This window comes from Calonectris borealis, chromosome 8 (genome assembly GCF_964195595.1).
Source record: "Calonectris borealis chromosome 8, bCalBor7.hap1.2, whole genome shotgun sequence".
Classification (NCBI taxonomy): Eukaryota; Metazoa; Chordata; class Aves; order Procellariiformes; family Procellariidae; genus Calonectris; species Calonectris borealis.
In genome coordinates, this window is record NC_134319.1 from 34,380,153 (window position 1) to 34,398,548 (window position 18,396).

The following is an 18,396-nucleotide window of genomic DNA, read 5'->3' on the forward strand; positions in this document are numbered from 1 at the left end:
AATGCATAAAATAATGTATGGTCTCTTCATAAAATACGTTAGCACTTATGGAAGCATCTCTTAAAAATCATCCCTTCTCTAGTAAGCCGTGAGCGTTACGAGAGTTGAGAAGAAGGACTATTAGCGGCTTACCTGAGTCCATCTGTGGCAGTCTCAGGAAGAAAAGCAAAATACTTCCAAATGAAGTTCACGTGTCTCTAGAAATGGGTTTGTAAGAGGGGAAGCATCAAGGGAAACGTTGACAGATATTTAATTATAATGGCAGTAGTGGCTGTTGCTGTGTTAATAGCATCTGGCAGCAGAGTCACCGCCATCTGTTAATGCCCTGAAATTCTGATACAGTGCATCCTTTATGGAGGAATTAACAATAATTAACGAATGTATCAAATGAAGTCGCCTTGATTGGATGACAGCTTTACCTTGATAATGATTAATCGCAAAATAATGGGGAGTAAAATGTCCACTATTCACCTTTTTGCTATAGACTAGCTATTGCCGCTGTCTGAGTACAGCATCCTGGAGGGTTTACTTTTAAGCTTGTGGTGTGAGACATCATCCTTTAAACAGTCTTTATAAGCAGAGCCAGATTAAAAACAAACTTTTGCATCTTTATTTCTATTTGCAACAGATTAGGACTCTGAGTTGCGGTTCTGCTGATGCACGGTAACTTATTTAATAAGGGAGAAAATGAGGTTAGACTTCATCCAAAGTCAAGTCAGCCTGGAAGAGCAATCTGACTGTGTTAAAGCATTTCATGTTTCTTTGTAATCTCGGTATTAGAATCCAAACTATTAATTTCTGATGAATCAGTTTGTCTTCAAAGTGACAGGGAAAAAAATACTCTATTTGTTTGTATTTGGAAGAATTATTTTTTAATATCTGTTTTTATCAAAGCCAATATTTCGGTCGGTGTAATGAAATATCACTGCCGTAAATAATAGCTTTAAACAAAGCGACGAGCCAATTTGAGGCCTGGTTGGGTTTTATTTTTCTCTTAGCTCCTCTTTTTCTGTTCGTTCCTGCTGAGCAACAGATGGAGAAGGTGGCATACTCTGATTAAATAGAAGAATTGTAAGTAATAGGTAATTGAGGTGTGTTAATTATCAGAAGCAATAGGAGGGAAAGAGTAAATTTTGGGAACCTGAAATCAAGTAAACTGGAATTTCATTTCTGTCTTCCTGTTTGAGTCGGTTAATATTCTGAATATTGCTGTGGGACCCACAGAGAGAAGGCAACGTAAATTTTCCTTGTGTCTTTCTATTTGTTCCTGAGTGACAGAAATTTCTTTAGGCTGGGATTTGTGCTGATTCCAGCTACTGATAGAGCTGCACTGACGCCAAACCACAAGCAGAGGTGTGGAAAGCCGGGTTTGCACCACCGTGATTTATCACAGCTCCCGACGCAGGAGCTGTAAATCGGAGCTTCCCTTCCCTTTTAATTGAGGCAATGGATTTGCAGCAGTTTTTTGGTGGGGAAAGGTCTGTGCCTCCAGGGTGACAGTATGCAGAGGCAGAAGATGGCCCAGAATTCACCTTGTGTTGCAGTAGGTGGGCAGGAGGTCTTACGGCTGCAGGACGTGCCTACCGCTGGGCCATCCAGATGTGCCATCCCAGATGTGCGGTGCGGACCCTTCCCGCTTTCTGCCTCTGCGTTGTGGCAAACGAACTGGTGGAGCAGATTTGAGGATAAAGGCTCACCTGGTGCATGAGGTTGGGATTTAGCTGATTTCTGGTTTTGGTGTTTTCTCCATGAGACCTATCCCTCTCTCTTTATTTTGCTTGACAGTTGTACAAGTCATACCTCAGCTCGTATGAGTTGTATGACTATGTACATGCATGTTCACCGTAGACCCAACGTGCATGTGCGTAGTCATCCCCAGTTAACACTCTTAAAATTCAAAGATGCTTTGAAAGCAAGTGGTTTCGTCTTCTGTTCTGCTGCTTTGACTTGACATCATGGGATCATGGGTAGGCAGTGGCTGGTGGGATGCAACGAACATAGAGAGACGTTTGTTAAGGCTTGGAAGAAAGGCTTGTTTCTCTCTCACTCTTATTTTCATGCAAGTCACCGTTTTCTGTTTAGGAGGATTAGAGGATATGCATTAAACAGTGTTAAATATGCTGAGGCAGTTGATGTTTACAGCCCTTGTAGAATTATTCATTAAAATATTAACTGCTAGACAGACTCTTTTTTTTTTAAATTCAGTGATTTAGTAGCCCTCTTAAAAATCATGTTGTGTGATTCAGACATTCAAAGACTAAATAAGACAAAACAAAACCACCAAAATGACCCACAAAAGCACTAATTCTTGGGTTTACATTTCTTAAATTGTCATGGACACGACATGCCTGAGAAATTCAGATGGATTTCTGGAGCGGGTGAGCTGTAAGATTTGACTCAGCTCTCTCCCATCTGCACCAGCAGCTTTCCCTAACACACAGTGCTGGGAAGATCTGGAAGGGGCTGTATCCTTCTCCGGGTTTTTGCAGACAATAGGTACGTGTGTGCACTAAGCTTTGGTTTACAGAAGCTTTTGGCATGAGGACAGGATGTTACCGTGAAGTGCTGGCTCTCAGCTAAACTCTTTTCCCTCCCTATGCCTTTTTTAAGAGGTTTTTAATGGCTCTGGTCCTCTGCGGAAGGACACGGCTGTGTTCTTGTCTATAAACATATTCTGGTTTGCTTCCTTGGGCCCCTTGTGTCCAAGTTTCTGGCTGAGCCGGTCAAGTCTGCCATTGCTGCTCTTCTCGCCGGCACGTTTAATGTATGCTTTCTCCCACATACGGTTTTCCATGTGATGCTAATGTTTCTCACCTCTGTTCTGAGCAAACCTACAGGTCTGGGGTGGGTTGGGGCTCTGCCTTTTTGGTGCCTTGCCTTGCTCCATTAAAGGTGCCAATTGGTGTTATTATCGATACGACTCCACGAGGAGCCAAGCCGCAGCTGCGCGCCTTGTTTTCCACGGAGAGTTATTAGCCAGCGCGGTGTTTGATCGCGACACATCCCGGATGGATTTCGCCCGGTGACCCGGAGGCAATCCCCCAGGCCACCGAGCCAGTGACATTTAAAAATTGCCCACTCAAGGTCATTGCATCAGTTGTGTTGCCTTTAATTTCATTTTCGATGAGCTTTTTTCATTTGGTTGTACAGGTAGAAGAGCCTGAACCCAGCGCAGTGTGAGACCGTGACGACAAATGCCTGTCGGGCTTTATGTGCTTCATAGGTACTGATGGTATCTCTGTTGTGTGTTTTTTGTGTGTTTCAGGAAAAAAGTGCCAGTTCAAATGTAAGACTTAAATCTAATAAAGAAATCCCCGGATTAGTACATCAACCCAGAGCAAAGTAAGTTCAATTTTTTTTTTTAAAAATCGTAATAAAAATAAACACAGGATTAAGCAGTATCTGTGCAATTCCCAATTATTGCCTAGCGAAAACCAATTGGTGGTTCCAGCCGCCCTAAAACCATGCTCAATTTAAATGAAATAGGTAAGGTCACCTGTGTCCCGATACCAGCGACGCAGCCAGGCAGTGCTTGTGCCGGCATCCCCGCAGCATCCTCTCCTTTGCACGGCTAAGATGCAGGGCTTAAAAATGCGTGAGATGCATCTTGCCATGCCTTATAGGAGTACCATACTGTGTTATTTCTCAACTTTCCATGCAACTTACACATAAACAAAATTATATATGCCCTAGTGTTCCTAAATACTTCCAGTTAAGTTCCCAGGGAAGTATTTGCTAGCTCTTGGCTTAGGTTAGCAGCTGTACTGCCTGGGATTAGGGATGGTAAACTTCTTCCATTTAAAACGGTCAAGTTGTTTCTTAAAACGAGGGTTGTTTTGTAGCTGAGAGTTTCTCCATCCTTCGCTCGCAGTTCTGTGCTGTACCCTGGCTGAGATCAGTCAGCGTTACATATGCCATGAAATATTTAACTCCTGTGACAGAGCTGGTTATTGATATTAGCAACTCGTTTCTTATCTAAATCACCGTTACATTTTAATCACTAATTGGATTGAAAGTAACAGATTACATGGAGCCATATATTGGGTTCATAACGAAGAAGTGATAAAGCTTTACTGTTGGATTTTGAACAATAGCGGAAATGCAGTTCTTTATGCCGTGCCTTCGGGGCACTTATTAACTTAAACTTGCTGCATACCAAGTGCGTTGTACACAGTTTCAAGTCTGGAAACTTCAGTAATTTCCTAATCAACTGACAGTATAATTCAGCCTCCTTTCAAAAGGAAAAATCGAGTGCGTGAGCTGTAATTGCAAAGAAGTTCACGGTAGGGAGGTGGAGGTAAAATCACCCTTCAGCAAAGCTGTACTTCATTGTTGTGGCTTGGTCCTTGGCAGCAGGGTCGAGATGTATTTAAGATGCTCTAACAGGAGGCTAATCAGCCTGGGCTAAAAAAGGGACGTTTCTTTTGATGGGTCACCTTTTCTGGTGCATCCAAGGCAGAGGGACTGCGTGGGGTTGGGCGTCCATTCTTCCATCAAATTCTGATTTTACAAGTCCCCGCAGAAATCAAAACTGACCTTCATTCACCGAAAACCCAAAGGCGGCGTGTTGGCAGAGGTGAATGTTTCTGTCGCAGTCCTGCAAAAATAAGGAAACGTCTCGGAGAGTTACAGAATGTAACATTAGGTTGTTGGGTAAAACTCCGCTGTTAGCCCAAGCCTCTGCTGTTTACCCAACGTACATCTTTGTCAAGTGGCCACATGTGTTTGAGTTGCTAATCACCAAGTCAGCAAATAATCTGTTATCATGCGCAATTTTTTTTTTTAAGGTTTATCATCTGAAAACCATGACGATTCTGAGTGCAATGGGGGGTGGCATTGGGTGGAAAAGGGCTACTTAGCTAAAAGGGCAGAAATGAATAGGTAAATCGTTAGATACATCTTGTAGGACCGTTCTTGTAGAAAGGGTGTTATTTCAAAACAAAACATGGACTATGTACCAAATTACAATTTTATATACAATGGAGGGAGTTTTAAAATGTCGGCTTTATCCCATCTTCTGGCAAAATGTGTTTCATTGGCCTGCCATGAAACATCTAAAAGGGCATTCTGGAGCCTTCTGATGTGCTTCTTACAAGGAAAATTAAATCCATGTTTCTATTTGGGGAGAGCTTTTTCTTCTGGAGGGATACCCAAGAACTCTGCTTAGATTCGGTAGTTTTCTGACTCTTCCAGTTGTTCATTAACTCTCTCAGTTCCCCGCCCTGCCAAGGATTTTATAATTTTGCACAGCTCCTCAAAATACACACTGTGTCAGCGTTTGTGTGTGCGTGTGTTGCATCTCTAAATCGTAGGGCAATTTTACCGCCCAGCCAAGCTTTTCTGAAGATCACGGCCTGCCAGGGCTTTAGGACCTCCTGTGGGACTTTTCATGTATGTGGCCACACAATACTCCTTTTTCCCCCCTCCCCCTTTCTTTAGTTTCCTTATAAATGATGGTTGGGGTGAGTCACTACAGTATCATCTCATTTTATTAGAAACTGGATCTGCGATGCTGCAAAGGCAGGAATATGTTTCTAGTGCTTGCCTGCCCAGAAGGGGCTGTATTGCCCTAAAGCCCTGCTCCAAGACACCGGAATATGCAGGTGACAGGGTGGGCTGCCCCGAAGAAGCATTTTTTTTCCCCATCTCAGGTGGAGGTGGGAACCTGAGGGACAGGCAGACAGCTGGGGACAAAAACTCCCACAGCCACTGAAAGGTGAATTGTTCCCTCTCCTGAATTACCAGCTTTAGGTTTTAATGCCACTTCTGAGACCTTCTCTTCTGAACTGAGCCTTCATTTATGTCCGGCATAAGCAAATCATTGTATACGTTCATCCCGATAGTAAGTGAAGTATGAATGCGGAGCTTTGTAGGAAAGAGCAGCGTGTTATTGGGCACTTGGGAAAAGTATTAACTCATTACAGCTGAAAGGATCGTGCCAAGGAAGAGGAGTCTGGGGTGGGAATTCAGCTTTTAGTGTCGGAGAAAATCTCCAAGAGCTGTGTCTCCTTCTCGCCATTTGGCATCACTGTTAAGGCTGGCACCAGTCTCCCATCCTTCCTTTTTTGCATCTCTTTTTGAGTCCCTGGCGCTTTTCTCCAGCCCGCCATGGGCCCAGGCGCTCCTCCCTGCTGCGCTTCCAGAGGATGCTCCAGCTTCACCTTCCCGGAGGGATATCGTTACTTCAGGAAGGAGGCTCTCGCCACCCTCTAACACAAATAAAGCAGACACACCCCAAATACCGTCTGCCATGCATCCTCACCTTCGTCTCCTCGTCCTTTCCTTTGCGTCCGACCTTCCCGTATTTTTAGCTTGCAGGTCCCCTTGGGGAAGGACCTGTTGTCTTGTGCCACCATCAGCGTTTTACAGACAATGAATAAGAGTATTTTCCAGCCCTCTTCACTAACGCAAAATCGGATCACTAACCCTGAGCCTCTTGGTGCTGCAGAATTAATTGAAGTGAATAATCTGCCGGGTCCGCTCAGGGAGCAGTGACGACCACCCGTCTGGGAGGAGGAGGAGGACCAGCCTGGTCTTCTAGATGTTCTTGGGTGTTGAGCGCAGAGCCCCGCTGTGGCGGGGCAGGCAGATCTTCCAGTGCGAGGCTTTAACCTCACGTTGTAGGCATCTCATTTTGTGATGGCGAGGTTGGCAGGCTTGGAAGACCTTCTGTCTCGACACAGAGGGGGCTCTCACTGGCCCAAGGAAAGGTAGCGGGCTATTAAGTTTCTGCAGCCTGTCTGGAAAAGGGGATGGTCTCCTTTGGATGCACGTGGGTTCTAGTTACCATCCCAAGCGTAGCACGCATACACAGAACTAAATGCAATAATTTTTCTGTGGGGAAACAAAAAAAAAAAGGGAAAAAAAGATTAAAAAATTGTCATTGTAGATGAAAGTGTAAAGTGATTTATTTTTCATGGTGGTGAAAGCTTACAGCTGAGTCCCTCAACAGCCCTGGACGGCAGCATCAGTATTTTAAAATGGAAGAAATCCTGTTGGTACTGATACTCTTCCTTTGCCTTTCAGCATGCACATCTCTGAAAGCCAACAAGAATTCTTCAGAATGCTTGATGAAAAAATTGAAAAGGTAAGACACAATAAAGTAAGCGTACCTTTTCACTCGGAGTGGACACGCACGTTTCCCGGCTCCCTGGGGAGGACAACCAGACACTGCATGTTGCAGCGTTCCAGGTTCTCCAGTACTTGGAGGGACTCTGGTCTGAGATCCCTCTTGCCGCTTGTTGGTTAGTTCAAGTGCAAAGATGACCAAAAAGGTAAAGAGGTTACAGGAGGTGCTGGAGAGAAACCTGTGTTTTGTGGAAACTCCTCAGGCTAGAGTAATGGCAAATTAACTCAACGCAAACAGTCAGGATATACATGGATTACTGGATAAAGGAGAAGAGCAAAGTGAGGTTTTATGCCCTTAGTGACTTGATTTTTCATTTAATCTCTGTGGGAGACAACTGGAATCTTAATGCCAGTAGTATCTGGGATACGCTTCTTATTTCTTACTGAATCTCTTCAAAATAGCTCCAAAGGTTATGAATAGTGTGGCTGTATGTATGGAACCCTGCCTCAGGACCTACGCTGGGTAAAATAATGATGCTGGAGATGTTTTGAAGAAGAGGGTGAATAGTTCTTTACGTATCTCATTGTCTTGATAGCAGCTTTCATGTGTTTCACAAGTCTTTTAAATGAGAATCCCAGCTTCTTTGTGAGATAGTAGTGAATAATTGTACCACAACATAGATGGGAAACTGAGACCTGAGGAATTAAATGGGCTATTTGGATCAAGTCTGGATCTCAGCCTTTGCTTATACCTTGAGCTGATGTTCGCTCACCAATATACTCTCTACACTTCATATTTTGGAGTGGTGCATCGTGATATTAAATATTTGCTTCCCCAATTGAATAAAGTAATTTGTACTCCCCAATTGTAGTGTTGGGTTGCAGAGTAGGAAGGAAATTTTTACTTGGATGACTCTGAATTTCTGCCATTTTTGCCACACTCCTGGTCTTAGGAGTTGGAGTGCTATAGGGGGCGAATCTCTTCTTTGTCCCAAGCAAAAAATTTGTTACGCTACTCTAAAAAAAAAAAAATTCCATGAAAGCAAAAAGTTAGATGCAGGGGAAGCAGTAGAAGTGAGGAGGAGTTTGTAGATTCCTGAGAAGAGTATTTCTATACCAGTGTTTCACAGGAGTAAGATTTTACTTAACCTATATGCATTTAAAAGTAGAATTTCTACATATCTGTAATATAGCTACGTCTCCTTTGAATAAATGCATAGACCCTATAAATATTTAGATGCTTTTCCTGGACATATCACCTTCCATAATATCAGTGAAATGGATTTTCCAAAGATCCGTCTTATCTACATACCAGCCCATCTGATGGCTGTATCTAATTATGAATTGAGGTTAGGTTTTGTTTTCGAGATTTGTTTCAGGACAGCAATACCATTCTTTCACCAGCTGCCACATTGAGATGCAGTTGACCGTGTCTCCTCGCTGTTTGGACTATGCTTTCAGATGCTTGCAGGTGTTCTCCAGGGCTCTTGTACTAATTTATCTTCTAGATCAGGAGATTGCCTATTCAGAGGAAATCCACAGTTCTGTCAAAGGGAGCAAGATGGCTCCTGTGCATTTCAAGCTGCTGACAGTTGATGGGATTGGCAGGAGTTAATGCGCAGCTGAAGGTGGGATTTGCTTTCTCTGGGGACCTCCTGTGCCTGAGGAAATAGTCTTCCTAAGAGAACTTTTGGGCTTTTTTAATTAATCTTTGCCCGCAATACATATTGTTTTTCTAGGTATCCGCCACAAGTGTCAAAAAGATGGGAAAATATGAGGGGTTTTGTTCGATCCCTAAATAGCATTTTGAGTCCCTTCTCCAGGGAAATGGAGGACAGCAGTCAAACAATTAAAAGAATTATATCACTGAGCGGCTGAAATAGTCTGCAGAAGTGGGGGGGTGTTGCCTATGGTTGATGAGGTCCCAAAACATGTTGTCATGTTCACGTGGTAACCGTGGCCAGGAGTAGCGTTGGCTTTGTAATGCAGACACGCTGTCCATCACTGACTCCATGGGCTATGTCTACAGAAACTCTACAGTCAGAAGCAAAACATCCCTCAACTTGCGTTGAAATCCCAAGGGGTGTTAGGTCACCTACTACAAATGAGTAACAACAACTCTAATGTGTGCGCTACGAATTAGAGAGGAAAATTAAATGGGCGTTTTGGACTCAGCAAAACGATTAAATGGACAGACGGGTCAGCTAAAATAAAATTTCTGCAATCAAAGTGTGAAATGGAAAGAACACAGGCTGATGTTTTAGCAGCTGAAAATATGAAGTATTTATGAATCCTGGAGATCAAAAAAAGCCTTAATGAAATGGTCTGGAGAATTTCTCTGAAAGTCTAGCCCTCGTCGGTACCCAGCACGTGCCCGTACGAAGCTGAACTGCCTTCTGCAAATGCCAACCAAAGGTAAAAACCAGAATGTCAACCCCAACGCATGGAGCTTCTGTCTACCAAAATTGGGTGTCAAAACACGGTGAGGCATTCGGAGGGAGACATCTGTTCCTATCTCTGCGTGAGTGTCTGTCCCTGCTCGGAGAGCTACAGCTGAACTTGCATCTATGGAACCGCGTGTGATTATGGTAATTCAATTCATGGGGTTTGTTGGAAGGAAGAAATACCGAAACGAAGGCTTGGCACTGAATGCTGAGGTAGGGCTGACTGAGAATGTAAAAGTCAGCCTCGCACGTAGGGTTAGATGTTGGTTCTGCTAGAATCATTTCAGAGGTACCAGAATTTGAGCTAAAAAAACACCCCAAACCTGATGAGAAGCCAGAGATATAAAGTTACGTGGGAGGTTGGGAGTAGCTGGGTAGAGTTAAGCAGTCGACAGCACAGGAACCAGTGCTTAGATGTCATATGTAGATGTCATATGTATATGACAGACCATCATATGTATATGACAGACCACGGAGCGCTTCTTGCGATGGTGTTTCCGTGGCATAGCAGCATGCATCCAGACGGATAGGAACCAGGCGACTAAAAGGTTGAGCAGCTGTGGGATGGTTTTCAGGTGATGGGATGCTGGTGTAGTGGCAGAGGGTGAGCACAGCTTCGGCGCAACACCAAGGCTGGATGTGCACCGCGCCGGGAGGGAGGAAGAGGAAAGACCAAGTCACCTGTGAGCAGCACGAGGCCCGAGAGTTGTGGCAAAAGCTGGCTCAGAAAAGCTCCCGACGTCTGCCTGCAGCTGCAGCGAGTCCGCTTGGGGTTTCACACTCGCTGAAGTTACTGTGAGTAGAGTTGCAGGCTTTGCTTTCGGAGATAAAAAGGCACACGTTTACAAAGGGTTCGGGAGGAAAATGGAGCAGAGACAGGCAGCTCACCTGGTGACAGCATTATCATCATTTTTTGAAAATTGGGCTTGCCTGAAGTCGTATAAATATATTCCAGCAGAGGATGAGCAACAGCTAATAGCAGCAATTAAGCTCGAGGAGAGAGTAAATTAGAAAGACATGGGTCAGAGGTGCAAGTGATTTGCTTGAGCTGAGAAATCAAGGCAGAAATATGACCTCGGAAACCCGAGAAAGACGTGGAGAGCGACTGACACATCCCTCCTAAAGCAAACGCAGCAGCCGCTGGATAAATCCGAGACCTGCTGCGTGATGCCCGGAAGAGGAGAAGTGGGTCCCACCAGCCGAGCCGGGACGGGAAAGTGGCTGCGCTCATCACGGTGTGACAAATCTGGGTTTTACTACCGTCTCCGATTAAGACAATAGAAATGTGTCCCACTAACAGCATCCCTGTCTGCATGACACCCCGTGTTTTCTGCTGGCTGCAGTGAGAAACTGTAGCAAAATTAGGCCATTTGTATTGGTATTTAGGCAAATAAATTAGTTACCTATGTTCTCTTTAATCTCGTAGTGCAAGGACTAATTTAGTTAGATATTGTATATGGACTCACAAAGAGTTGCCGTGAAACACAGCAGAATAATTATCACGTCTCTCCTAAACTTTCTCCAGTCTTTTTTTTTCCCCTACATCTCAACTTTATTTGGACCCTGATTGTGCAGGACCACACGCAAACTCCACCTTACCCCCTAAGAGGACATGCCATTAATTGTACAGGAGGCTCAGAGCGGAGAGTTAATCCTGGGCACAGACGACTTCAGGAGGCCTTGTCCCACCAAGGCTTCCATGAAAATATGAAATAAAAGCAAAATTAAAAGCTGTGATGTATAAAATGTTGAATGTGGAAAACTTACCCCGTTTAGCGCTTGCTAGCGCAAACATCTTGATGATGGCTATCATGGAAAATGGTCTGAAAAATGACTGCTTTCTCCGAATTCTACGTACGGAGCAGTAAAACGATCATCAGAAATTATCTCCTTTAAGTCTATATTATTAGTGTAGGCTGTGGCACAGTGTGCAGGCAGCTGTCTCACTGTAGGAAAAAATACCAAGGCTTGAGGTATCATTGAACAGTTGACAAGCAATTTCTAGGATTATATCTGGGGATTGTAGCTCCAGAGGAGAAGCATCTCTGGCTTTGTGGGTTTAAAAAAAAAAAAAAAAAGCCCAAACCAATCCAGGTAAGCTGTACCAGAGGAAATCATCGCCGGTCCCATCATCATAAGCTGTTTCCTACATGGCTACAGTGGTTTATAAAAAATAATCACAATGCAAACACGCTCGTGGCAAAAAATGAGCTTAAAAAATGTCATAGCAGGTGACGACGTCTCGCTACGAACCCCCATGCGGCGGGTGGACACCCCGAGCCCGGGGCATCGCGTTTCCGCTGCCGCGGGCGATGTCTCTTTGGGTCGGGAGATAACTTGGTCTCGGACGTCGGGGCTGGTGTTGGGGTGGGTCTGCAGGGATTTCCGCACACCTGACCGCTGGGTTGGAGACTGCCGGTTTGTTGTTGGGGGCCATGGGAGAGACGCCCGGCAGTGACTCGCTCCATCCCCTCCTTAGTAAAACTGGGCATGAAACGTGGCGGGAAGACACAATGCAGCCTCTTGTATCGTATTTAAAGAGTGCCGTTAGAAATAGGAGGGGTTGCTAACCGAAACCTATGCAAGGGCAGAATTATTAGGCTAAAACTCATTAGCAAAGTGGATTGCTCTTAATGACTCTATTGCTTTTTCTCTAACAAAATAAGAAACGGACAAAAATTAGCACAGTATACAATTATTTAGTGCCGCCTCCCGGCGTTTTCTTCCCATCCTTTCTGCGAGCGCTGTAAACAAAACCAGATTGATGAAAAGGGTTCCCACCGCAGAGCCAGGCTAACGTTTCCCAGTGCCGGCCGTCTCCTCTGAAAGGGGCCACTGTGTCCCGCAAGCTCTTTCAGCCGTCGCAGAAGAAAGGGCTGCTTGGTGCAGCTCATTTCCCTCTCCCGGGCCGGCCGGCCTCCTCTTCCTCCTCTCCTCGCCGGGGCGGCAGCGCGAGGGTGCCGGTGCCAAGCTGCAGAGCCGTGGCGGAAGAAGCATCTCCTGAGCCGCCTCCTCTCCCTCGGCAAGCCCGCCGGCCGCACAAAAGGCTATTGAAGCGGGAAGGCTTCTGCATTCGGGCGGCGTGGGGTTTTGTTTATTGGCCTGTCACCCGCAACAATGGGGAAAAGGGCTTTTCCTGTGGTTTTCTTCTTTTTTTTCTTTTTTTTTTTTTTTTTTCCCCCCCTCTAATAGGATATCATCAGCCGTGGTGCATGGTAGGGGCGTCGGGATGGTAGCGCTTTCTAGGTGCAGCGAGGGGAGAGAGCAGGGGCGTGAGCCCTTCTGGTTTGGGTACAAGCAGAAAGGAGCGTAAGGCTTTTTATTTTTTTAATTACCTTAAATGCACACACTCGTGTTAAGGCGTTTCTGTGGACATCTACAAAAGTTGGATTTTGAACCTGCAGGGGAGGAAGACAGGATTTCTCGGGAATTACCTGGACTTGGATGCGCGTGTTCCCGTTCTCATCTTTCTCGGTGTAGTTCGTTTACACTCTCAATCATTAAAACTCATGAAATAACCTGTGCTATGAAGGGCTATTAAAGGATGGCCAATACATTCCTGTTACTAGCCGCATGCTCTGTGGCTCCTCTGGACGCGGGAGCCTGCTCCCCTGGGCAACAGGGGACAGGTTTGGCCAGCGATCCTGCACCCTCATTTGCCAGCCACAATGCTGCTCTCTCTGGGGGGGGGGTTGTCACCTTCTCTGCTTTCTTCTTTTCCTTCCTGACACACATCTGCTCCCAAAAAAACCCCCACCATCACTTCGGTCTGCACTCAGATACTACCGGAGCTCCTCTGCTCACGTCGTGGAGCTCACCTTCTGCTTCACCTGGTCGGTATTCCAGTCTGGTTTCTTCAGAAGACCTTACCAGCTTTGCAAGCTGTTAGCTCACCGTTTCAAGTGAGCTTTTGCCCAGCCCCACCAGGATGATTCCCCATCTCAAGCACAGCAGGCCTCTCACCGATCGCAGGTGCGGCCACTCAAGGGATCTTCTCCAGCATCTCTCAAACATCTTCCGAAACAACCCACAGGTCAAAAATTGACATTTTTAAAAGTATTTTACTGGGCTGGGGCCATGGTGCTTAGCAGGACCAAAGCAGCCTTCGTGCAGCCCGTGGGGAGATGGAGACCTCTCCTGCCTTTCTGCCGAGGAGCACCGAGGAGGAAGCCCTGTGTGATGGATTTACAGTGCAGCAGGGAAGGTGGCTTTATTCTTTCTCTGATCTTCTTGAGGAGGAACACTGACCTTGTTATTACTGATAAAAATTCAATTAGGGAATAAGCTTTAGACAAAAGCTTTTGTCTTAAAAAAAAAAAAGGGGGGAAATTGTAACATTTTTGGCTTCCTTGTAACATGGTTTCTCCCCCTCCTGCTCTCTTTGGGAGGATGAATACCCATTGCTGTGCATTCGCTCAAGAAGACCTCACTTACCGTGAGCCCTCCTTCAAGAAGATGCTAAAGCACCTGCTTAACTTGCTGCTCATGAGCTGCTCCAGGCCTTTAAATGCCGTTTCCCTTGCGCTTGAAGACTATTACGTGCTTAACCCTGCTGAACTGGGCCAGGACGCTTCAGACCTTGCTGGGCTGAGCTCCACACGCTTCGTTTTCGTGCTGGAATTAAATGCTGGGCGCATGTTGGTGTGGGTCTTTGCAGCGTAGCTGGGGCAGCGGGCGTAGGACGGCAGGGATGGGTGCAGGAGTACGTGCAAAACGGGGTGTTTGCTGTCCCAGCCGATTCCCACCCCGACAAAATAAGCTAAACCTGCCAGAGCGGGCTGGTCCCGCAGGCTGTACCGCATCCCACCCCTAAGAGGGTGGACACGGCCCTTCCTTCTCCCAAGGAAAGAAAAGCAACATCCTCTTAACTCGTCATAAACCCCAAGTGAAAGCAAAACCCCTAATTTTGCATGCAAGCTGCCAGCCCGCCGTGCCTCCCCCCCGACGTTATTCTTGGCGCGTAACAAATGCCTCCCTTCCCCTGCACCGCAGCACGCTCCTGCGCGCGGCCGAGAGGGGCAGAGGACGCGAAGCCTTCAGCCAGCTGCCGAGCGGCTGCGGGAGCCTTTTTCTGGTCACCCCGCTCCCTCGCCGTGTCCTCCCCCTCCCCGTCGGCGGGGGCCGCCCCGGCTGAAGCGAGTGCCAGGGGCAAACCCAGCTCTGGAGCGTTTCCCTGCAAAAACTAGGGCAGGCTCAGGCTGCCGCGGGGCTCCTCGTCCTGCCCAGTTTGGGCATCGAATTGCGGGTCCGTGGCGGGTGGAAGAGCTGCGTGTCACGCTGCAGGACGGCCTGGGAGGTGTTCCTGGTGTTCCAAGCAGTTCTCGCCCTCCTCCGCCTTTTGGGAGGAGGGGTTTTGAGCTGCCCAAACGCTCGTGGGAAGGAGCAGGCTGGCAGGAAGCTCGGGATGGCGGCAGCTCCAAGGGCCACAACACCGACGTGTCTGCATCCCCACCGGTGAAAATGGAAATAAAGTGTCTGGCAGCACTCCTCTGGCCTCAGCGGCTTCAGGCAGTGGGCGAGAGGTGGTGTTTCCCCGCCGTGGCAAGGACTTCTTCAGCACGTTGCTTTTTAAGCGGTTTCTTGGCATCCTTTTGAGCGATGCACTTGGCTGCCATAGAGCAAACCCAGAAGCAGAAGAACGGCAGGAGGAATGGGAAGGAAAAAATTGCGAGATGACCTTGACCTTCAGTGTTTTGGGTCCGTTTGAGCCTTTAATAGCGCTGATGGCCCCCGGAGCGGGAGGAGTGGGGAATGATGGGCCCCGGGGCTCCCTCTTGAGCAGGAGGCCAGGTGACCAGCTGGATGAACCTGCTGGGAATGCCCTGAGCCTGCTGATGGCTTTCACAGCTCTGACGCATGTCGGACAAAGCCTTCGTCGCCACCGGCTTAGTCTCGTGGTTTTGACCAACTGCATCGTGGTCCCCGGCATGGAGAAAACCGATGGATTTGGGCTTTGCTGCAAAGTATTTCTGCATTCCTTCTTTCCAAGTCAAATCTTTTACTTTAAAAAACGTATTTTCTCTCTTTCTGGGTCAGTGATTGCTGAATTAAAATCAGGGCTGATTAGTCTCTTGGGGTTTTTTTAACGTACTAAGAAAGCCCTTTTACTAATGTATTGGGCCATAGAGAGCTGTTAAAGCACCGCACATTCCTGGGTGTGGGCCCTCCAGCAAAGCCAGCTCCGCAATCCCAGCATCATCGGTGGGATTTTAATTGCAGAGACATTTTGGAGCCTTTGTTCCCAACATGTACCCCAGCTGTGCATCCCAAATAAATTGCTGCATCAGGAAACATCTCTCCCTTTTCTTTTTTTTACTTTTTTCTTCCCCCCCCCTCCCCCTTCCAGATGGGACATTGACCAGTTTTGATTTGTGGGGCAACTGGGTACCCCTTGGGTTAGCAGAGTTTTACCACTGCCGAGTTGGTCTCTTCTGCTTGCAGGGTGTTGTCGAGCTTTTACGCTTTATTCCAGGTCTGAGACTCTCGTGTTTCTCATTTTCTTCTTCTTCTTCACCAGCCCTTTGCTCGGCTGCTGGGATTTTCCAGCCCGGCACACGGGGAATAGCCCAGAGGCTGAGATTTTCAACACTACGTTCAAGACGCTTGTTCTACGCAGGATATCTTGTGTTGAAAAGCTCAGCTCCGGCTGCTGCCGTGTAGAGAAATGAGGACGTCGGGTTCTCTTCTTGCCGCTTTGCAAGAAACAGCTAGTGAGGGACGGGACGTGTCTTCTCCAGACCTTCCCGAGGGGAATACCTAGACAGATGCCGCTGCTGCAAGTCTTGCGTTTGGGATGAGATGTAAGACGACTGGTCTGTGTTTTGTAAAGCTTAGCCTGTTTTCTCCCATTGTGCAAGTGTAGTTTCAGTACGAATGGTATCTTTTGCTCGTACGTGAAACTCTTGCCGAGGTTATCAGGTGAGGTATTCTTGTTCACAGCAGCTGGCTTGCGTTGCTCATAGGATTACGTGCTTCGTTCCTTTTGCCGCAGAGATTATGTCTTCACAACGCATCTATAGGGTTGTGTCCGTCAAGGTGTATCTTTACATAAAATAGTTTTGTAAATCAGTTTATTGGACCGTCCCCCCCCCCGGAATTCAGTGTAGGGGATGAAATCTATGAGATTAACAGTGGCAGAAAGGGAAGGGTCTCCTGTCCTGGTTTCACGCAAACCTTCCAGAAATGGTTGGAGGAGTTGTGCAAACTCCGTTCCCTATTTTTAAGGTTTCTACCCAGCCCTGAACTTAAATCTCCTAAGTTTAGAGAACTGATTCGAATTATTAGTAAGTGCTCCCTTGATTTATGTCATTCCTGTCTTCAAGTAGTCATTTACAAACCGTCTGGCTTTTCTCCTTACAGGGTCGTGATTATTGTTCAGAAGAGGAGGATGTCACATAGTGCCAGTTCTGCCCCTCGCACCAGGAGTACTACTGTGTAAATAGATTACAACCCAGTCGAGACCTTTTGGAAGTCTTCTAGAGCGAACAGCACTACATACAGAAGAAGATCATTTCCACATTATATGCTCCATTCAGTTACAGTGTTTCTTAATGAACAGATGAGGAATATTGCTAAGAACTCGTAAGGAACTGTTTTTGTTGCTGCTAGTTAAAACTTGTCGCAACTTCTCACTTTTTTCTGTGTCCAGATACGCAGCAAATCCTTAAAGTTAATCCAAAAGACGTTGTTGATTTTATTGAGGCTTCTGGCCTGTTTTCTATCAGATGAGGTAGTGTTATACCAAGCTTCCATAAGTGAACGTTCAAGCATCTAAGAAACACCCTTAAGCTGTCTGTCAGTCCGCGTTCGGGCCGGAGTGCTTATTAATGCTGGTGATTTCGAGCTTTGGAGATGGGATGTTTTTGCCATGGCAGGCCTTGTTTCTCTGCTGAGAAGAAGCTGAGAAACTATTATCCATTAAAAGCATGTTATCACTGAAATACTGGAAGTGATGCAGGAGCAGGAATTTGTATTTTAAGAGGAAAAAGAGTTTCATTTAATAGGTATCTTAATCAAGGACTAAGCTTGCAGTATTGGCTTTGCTGAGCACGAATGGGAGTGTGATCACAATCATTTTGAATCTCTTTTTTTCTAAGAAAATAAACATTTTACTGTTTTTATGTATTCTTGTCTTTTACCATTCCTACAACACAATGTTTTAAGAGTCTGGGGACAAGGAAGGCAAAACCAGCCCTCCGCGTTGATGAGTTTGTGGATCTAATCTCTTAAAGCAGCTCTGTGCCAACCGGGGGTAGCTGTTGCGTGTCCTGTAGAGTTTATTTTTCCATATTATACGGAGAGGATATTACCTTCGCAAAAGCAGATGTAATATTTTTAACAAATGCTGTCATGAGTTAAAAAAAAAAAAAACTTAAGGAAAAAAAAAATACACCTTTTGTATTTATTATTTCAAAGGAGGTTGTTTTACCTGTGCTGATATTTCTTCCTGCTTTGACACCATATGAGGGCCGGGTTTGCACTGCATCCCATGGAGAAACTTTGTCAGGACGTAGGTTTCTCTGTGGTATTGGTTTCGTTGCTCCGATGTGTGTGATGTATGTGGAATAGACCGTGAGATTGCATTAATAGTGTATTTTGCTGATGCGGCCGACACTTGAGTGGAGCACTCAGCCCAAAGCCCTTCAGCGTTGGCCATTTTTCACTGGACCTTCTGAAAATCAGATCCCTTTAAAGGGTTTCAAGTCCCTCAAAAGTCACCTGGGACTTCTGAAAATCTCTAAAATATCAGGGAATTTCTTGACTAAAGAGATTTCTTCCAGTGTTGGCTCTGAGTGGGGTTGGTTAGTTCACGTCAGAAGATTTTGTTCCCTATCAGTGCTGTGCCACACCTGGAATATATCCAAAAAAGCGCAACTTCCTCACT

General features: G+C 46.2%; 1 protein-coding gene across 4 annotated transcripts in view; it reads left to right on the forward strand.

Annotated features, from left to right (window-relative positions):
* The window catches only part of C8H1orf21 (chromosome 8 C1orf21 homolog), a 126,648-nt gene extending 109,012 nt beyond the window's left edge, over positions 1-17,636 (forward strand). For all 4 annotated transcript variants that reach the window (XM_075156956.1, XM_075156958.1, XM_075156957.1 and 1 more), the window contains exons 4-6: positions 3,266-3,342; positions 7,027-7,087; positions 16,872-17,636. In XM_075156956.1, coding sequence (XP_075013057.1) covers positions 3,266-3,342; positions 7,027-7,087; positions 16,872-16,910 — 177 coding nt within the window. In that variant the 3' untranslated portion in view covers positions 16,911-17,636. The remainder of the gene's footprint in view (positions 1-3,265; positions 3,343-7,026; positions 7,088-16,871) is intronic.
* The last annotated feature ends 760 nt before the right edge of the window (positions 17,637-18,396 follow it).